We start from the raw sequence: 6,204 nt of genomic DNA, 5'->3' as shown, positions 1-6,204 counted from the left end.
TCTTGGTGTTGTATTGGACAGTGCGTTTAAATTTGATAAACAGATATCCGCCACTGTTAGATCCTGCTTTTTCCAGTTGAGAACTACAGTATAGCCAAAGTAAAGGCCTATCTCCCTCCTAAAGGTATAGAGAGGGTGATAAATGCCTTATAACTTCCCACCTTGACTATTGCAACTCCTTATATGTAGTCATCTATTCAGCGCCTACAGTTAGTCCAAAATACTGCTGCCTGCCTCCTGACAGGAAAGAAGAAGAGGGACCACATCACACCTGTGTTGCGCTCCCTCCACTGGCTTCCTGTTCATTACAGGATTGATTTTAAAATCTTACTTTGAACTTTTAAATGCCTTAATGGATTGGCTCCATTATACTTAACGGAGCTTCTTCATACTCTAGCTAGAGTGCTGAGATCCGCCAAACTCCTCCTCCTGGATGGACCCAGAAGCAGACTTAAAACCAGAGGCGATCGAGCCTTTAGTGTAGCTGCCCCTAACCTGTGGAATAACCTGCCAGTCCATATCAGAACCGCCCCAACTCTCCAACGTTTTAAATCACTGTTAAAAACACATCTCTTTTCTTTGGCATTTCCTTCGAGTTAAGTCTGTTATCATTCCTGGCAATTTCAATATCACTATATATCGTATACGGTATATTATAATGTTTTATTGCTGTACTTTTACTGTGTAAGTAGTGTCTTGTTGTTGTATTTTAACCTGTGAAGCACCTTGGTCAACCTTGGTTGTTTTAAGTGTGCTACATAAATAAAATTGATATTGATATTTTAACTTAAATAGGCTACAGCTGTGTAGCGCACAGACGCCATTGCCATGGTTACTCTCAATAGAGCCGTATACTCGCAGAGCAATGTCTTATTTACTTAATTACTGTGTTACTTCTCCCACACGCTGCAGTCTGCCGAAGCCTCGATCCTCCACTGCTTGTTTGGGTGGGTGATTTGTATGGAGGTCATTTTGTTTCAATTCAAATTGTGGGGACAGATGAGCGATCCACGTGTAAAGGGGTAATCTGTAAATATAAAACATTTTCCACAAACACAAAATGTGTTCAATCAATCTCAGTTCTTTACACACTGAGTTTTGAAACAAACATTCCGCCGGTGGAAAGAAAATCTAATGGTTTTTAGTGGAGAGCTTAATTTTGACCTGAAAATAGGAAGTTTGGGGAATTGGGTGAGAAGTTGTGGATTTGTTTTTAGAGTTTTGAGAAAAAGAGGCATCATTTCAAGAAATGTGTTTAATTAATCAGGAAAAACATAATAAAACAACAATAAAACATACTAATTAGCCTATAACATGCAAAACATGTTGAACACCAACTCAGTATAATTGGCACATTTATACTTTTTTTTATCATTATCTTAACTTTTGGCCTATATAATAGTATATTGGAAACTAATTTAAAACACAAATTAGCCAGAATTTTCATTTCTACTCTACCCATCACATTATATTTCCCAAAAATAACTAACAATGCTGATTGTTTTTTTTTTGTCAGTTATGTTTTACCTCTTCAGTTAAACTCAACTCACCCTTGATGTGTATATGCTACTGTTTCTCTCGCAGTATACGAAATCAGGCAGAAAATGACAACATCACAAACCTGGCAGCAGGTGACCTTCTTTGGATCGGTTTGCACTGGGAACAACTGTGGTCTGATGGGAGCACCTTGCTGTTTCACTACTGGGCCAGTGGGCAACCAGACAGCACAGAGCAGTGTGTCACCACATCATTCAGAAACTCAGGACTGTGGTCTGATGACAGCTGCTCCCTCACTTTCCCATTCATCTGTTACTCAACAAGTAATGCATCTTATTTACTCACGTACTGTGTAAAGATTCATTGTTGCATTAAGGCAAATATATCTCCTACATTTAAGATCAGTACCATACACCACACTGAATTTAGACTTGTGTAGAAGTCTGTTAAAGCAGAAACAAAAATGTTCTTTACGTCTGTTCTTCTGCATAGACTAAATGCTGTTCAGAAGACACAGCAGATAAACCTGTGGGAAGTGATCATGTTGTAAACAGCACAGTATTTAAAAGTTAACATTCTTAATTTTACTGTTTAAACTGAGAAAGTATGCAGTAGATTAAAAATAATCAATCAACTGATTTACAAGTAGTGATGGTGTTGCATCAAACAGCTGATGAATTTTCAGTGTGTCTGTGTGACTGTGTGAAACTAAAATGTATTATTTCTAACGTCCTGCTTCTCTACTTCAAATCAAGTCCTGTATTGGCCAACACATTAAACTCCTTTATTTCCCCATAATAATACAACTTAAAGAATTTGTATTCTTGATTTATTGTTCATTACACATGTCTTATGAAACACACTCTGTGATGTGGTTAGGTGTAAAATGTGACACAGCATTCTTGATTAGACAAATGTGGGTCTTAATTAACTATATCTCTCATGGCCACCATTAGGTTTTATTAACAATGCAAGACAAAATGGAGCAACCTTAACATTCAGATGGAGCATGAATTATTTTTCACGCAAAGTTGTTTGTTGATAAATTCATTCCCTTCTCTTCTTCTCTCTCAGCTCCTCCAAAAACAGAAGACTTCAGATCAATAGGACAAAATGAGTCCAGTATCACTCTGCAGTGGAACAAAGTGAACAACAACTTCAGCTTTATTCTCCAGTTTAATGGTGCAGAGATCAACATCACTGCACCAGCTGGAGATGGACGAGTAACTCACACAGTCTCATCTCTCACTGCTGCAACTGAATACACATTCACTCTCTTCTCTGTGTTTGAGGACGTCAGAAGCAGTGGAGTAAACATTACTGCAGTTACCGGTAATATATGTCACTTTATTTCTATGCTCTGTATCTGCTTAGCGAGCCATCATTTGCTTTTCAGAGCACCAGTGTAAAACTAAGACGTATCTACTGGGTATAATATTCATTAAAGGAATGTGCTACTTAACAACATGCACTTTATTACATGTTAATTTAACTCAGCATTGTTTTGGCCAACACTGTAAAATATTTTTTACATTAAGAATGATTTCTTTTTAAAACTTTTGGTACATTGTGATTCTTCATTTATCGTGCAGTACATCTCTGTTGTGATATAAAGTGTGATGGATATGACTACAGAATGTGACATCTGGATCCAGAAAAAAACATTCTTAGTAATACAAAGAATTGTTTCACTCACTCTGTTCGTGACAATCAGTATTCATTTGTATTGATGTGGAGATACAAAATGAAACATCTTTAATAGTCAATGGGAACATTTTCACTTTTATGTACAGTTAGTTATTATATGTTTCACTTCTCTTTTTGTCTCAGCTCCTTCAAAAACTGAAAACTTCAGATCAATAGGACGAGATGAGACCAGTATCACTCTGCAGTGGAACAAAGTGAACAACAACATCAGCTTTATTCTCCTGTTTAATGGTGCAGAGATCAGCATCACTGCACCAGATGGAGATGGACCAGTAACTCACACAGTCTCATCTCTCACTGCTGGAACTACATACACATTCACTCTCTTCTCTGTGTTTGAGAACGCCAGAAGCAGTGGAGTGAGCATTACTGCAGTTACTGGTAAGATGTTTGACTTCATTAATGTGTATTTAACCGGGAATAGCATTTTCATCCTGCAACTTGGGAAGCAACAGGACAGTTAATAGTACTAACCAAATAGTATTTTTTTCCCTGTGTAGTGAAGGGCGAGAACAGTCTCCCTACCCGGATTCAAACACGGGTCTACAGGGCACTAAGGAGGATTCTTCCATATTTACTTAGAACAACTGAAAAGCAATTAAAAGAAACATTACTATAGCAAAAGAAAACCCTCGATTTAGTTTGGCCCACTGATGTCATCCATCCATGAAGAGCGAAGTAGGAAATGAGGTGGGCATCAGAGTAGTTATGGCGAGATGAAGCTTTATGAAGCAGTGAAGCTGTCTATCCAGCTGGTTCACTCATGGTGCTTCATTTGCTCTATTGTGCCATCAAGTGGACAATAAATGTAAAACAGGAACAGTGATGAAAATGACACCATGGCTTTGGTGTGTGAAGTTTTAAATTGAATAAATTAATGAATGATGTTTGTGATGCCAATGTATAGGGAAATTAGGTTTGGTCAGCTCAAAATGTTCCCAAACAGGGGAAAATCTCCTCTTTCTTGCTCGTTCCATCGAGGGTTGGGTATCGCTACTGGATACCTTTATGGTATTGACTGAAACAACTCAGTATCGAGAAGAATCAAATCGGTTCTAGTCAAACCAATATGTCAATCGATACTTTTTGTGACCAGATCGTCGAAAAAAATTAAGATTTGTATGGCACCGAAAGAAAGAGAAGAGCACATCTTTTTTCCCCTTTGTTTGCCTGCACCATAAATAAAAAAGGCCTGCACGCGTCAAGTCAATGCATGTTTTTAACAGCCGCTCGCTTTCAGCTGCAGCATGTTCGTCGCTGTTGCAAGTTTATCACCACAAGCTTGGCTTTCCGTTGGTTTCATCTTCTGGTATCATTTAACACTTCTCACTTTCTGAAATTCACATCACTTGTCACTGTCGCTACATTCCATTACAACAATTAAGCGCTTCAAGTGTAGTTGGTTTGATTGGCTGGACACGCAGCTTCTCTTTTCCTCTTATTGTGTCTTTAGAGTAGTTAAAGAGGTGGTATTCTGCTCATTTTCAGGTTTAAAGTCCTATTTAGGGGTTGTACCAGAACAGGTTTACATGGTTTAATTTTCAAAAAACACCATATTTTTCTCATACTGCACATTGCTGCAGCTCCTCTTTTCACCCTGTGTGTTGTACGCTCCGCTCTGGAGCTACAGAGTGATGCATCTTACTTGTACAAAATCTTTGTTGGGAGTTGCACATGTGCAGTTCCCAGGTAAGGACAACTAGCCAATCAGAAGCAGAGAAGAGCGGGTCGTAAGAAACAAGGTAGTGTGATCCACATCAAAGCCGCTTCAGAGTGAGACCGTAACCTAGTATAAGTTACTCAAGTCCACAACCACACAACATCATTGTTCCACATCTTACCATAAACCACTACAAAAATCACCATATTTCAAATCAATTTTACATAAAAATTGGCTGAACAATTTGAACATTTGCTCAGTAGTTTTCACATCTGATGTAAGATTAGCATTATAGTTATAACTTTAGCTGTGTTAGCCAACGTTTACAACAACTCCGCACTTGAACAGTCTGTGAAGTTATATTGTCGTGTTTATTTTAAATATAATTCACAACCAATAAAGCATACTTACAGGTTGTGATTGTGAATTTCCAGGTCCAAACAGAGTCGGAGTTGCATCGTCTTTTTAAGTTAAAACATTTCAACATTCCTCAGAATGTAAAGACAGATAAGCGGTATGAAAACCTTCCAGCTGTGTTTTCTTCTGCAGTTGTTGCTGCAGCGGTCTGTGTGACGGCGGGAGCAGAGGGCTCTGTGAGCGGGCGGCTGGCCGGCCTCACACGCTCCTCCCGCGGGTTGGCACAGGCTTCCCCCGCAGCCACTTGCGGAGATCCTCAACTCCGACAATATTCAAGCACATTTTTGTTCCGCCATCACTTCTCTAAAACTGTCAATATTCAAAATCTACACAGCTGATTTCTCACCTCAAGACTTCTCAGAAGTGGATTTAGTGATGAAATTCCATACGTAAACTGTAAAATATATAACTTTCTGTTGCTGGCCTCTGTCTGCGACACGCAATGATGATGCAGTGAATTGTGACGATTCTCTCTGACCAATCAGCAGTCTGTCGTATTTTCACGTTACAGTTTAGTATCCCTCAACTCGCATGGAACCTCGAGGGAAGTAAGGTGATACGAAAAAAAGTACCTGGAAGCAGGTGCAACATTTCTACAATGGAAACCCAAACAAAGGCGAGTCGAGCCAAAGGGCCTCCGCTCAGACTAGCTTGGTTTGAGGGCATGCCTGACCCCGCTAGCCGCTTGGCAAGCTTTATGACGCGTTTTCATTGTGACGTCACAAGTAACGGAAGTGAAGGGCTGGACTACAAACAAGCTGTTTTCAAGCGGTTCAGAACAGAGTTTTCTGTGGGAGATGGGAACTCCCTTTGGGCTGGACTTTGGGCTTTTTCACTTTGCAAACCTGTTACATGCACAAAAAAGATATATAACTCAGTAAAGGAGAGGGAAAAAGCCAAAAAGCATAATACCACCTCTTTAA

General features: G+C 39.3%; 1 protein-coding gene across 1 annotated transcript in view; it reads left to right on the top strand.

Moving 5' to 3' along the window:
- Positions 1 to 6,204, top strand: part of LOC123980808 (receptor-type tyrosine-protein phosphatase H-like) — a 32,380-nt gene that overhangs the window by 1,177 nt on the left and 24,999 nt on the right. Inside the window, exons 2-4 of the mRNA XM_046065359.1 lie at positions 1,585 to 1,820; positions 2,572 to 2,829; positions 3,328 to 3,585. Of these exons, the coding sequence (XP_045921315.1) occupies positions 1,585 to 1,820; positions 2,572 to 2,829; positions 3,328 to 3,585 (752 nt within the window). The remainder of the gene's footprint in view (positions 1 to 1,584; positions 1,821 to 2,571; positions 2,830 to 3,327; positions 3,586 to 6,204) is intronic.

The sequence above is a fragment of the Micropterus dolomieu genome, linkage group LG12 (genome assembly GCF_021292245.1).
Source record: "Micropterus dolomieu isolate WLL.071019.BEF.003 ecotype Adirondacks linkage group LG12, ASM2129224v1, whole genome shotgun sequence".
In the NCBI taxonomy this organism is placed as follows: Eukaryota; Metazoa; Chordata; class Actinopteri; order Centrarchiformes; family Centrarchidae; genus Micropterus; species Micropterus dolomieu.
This window is presented reverse-complemented; position numbering and strand designations above follow the sequence as displayed.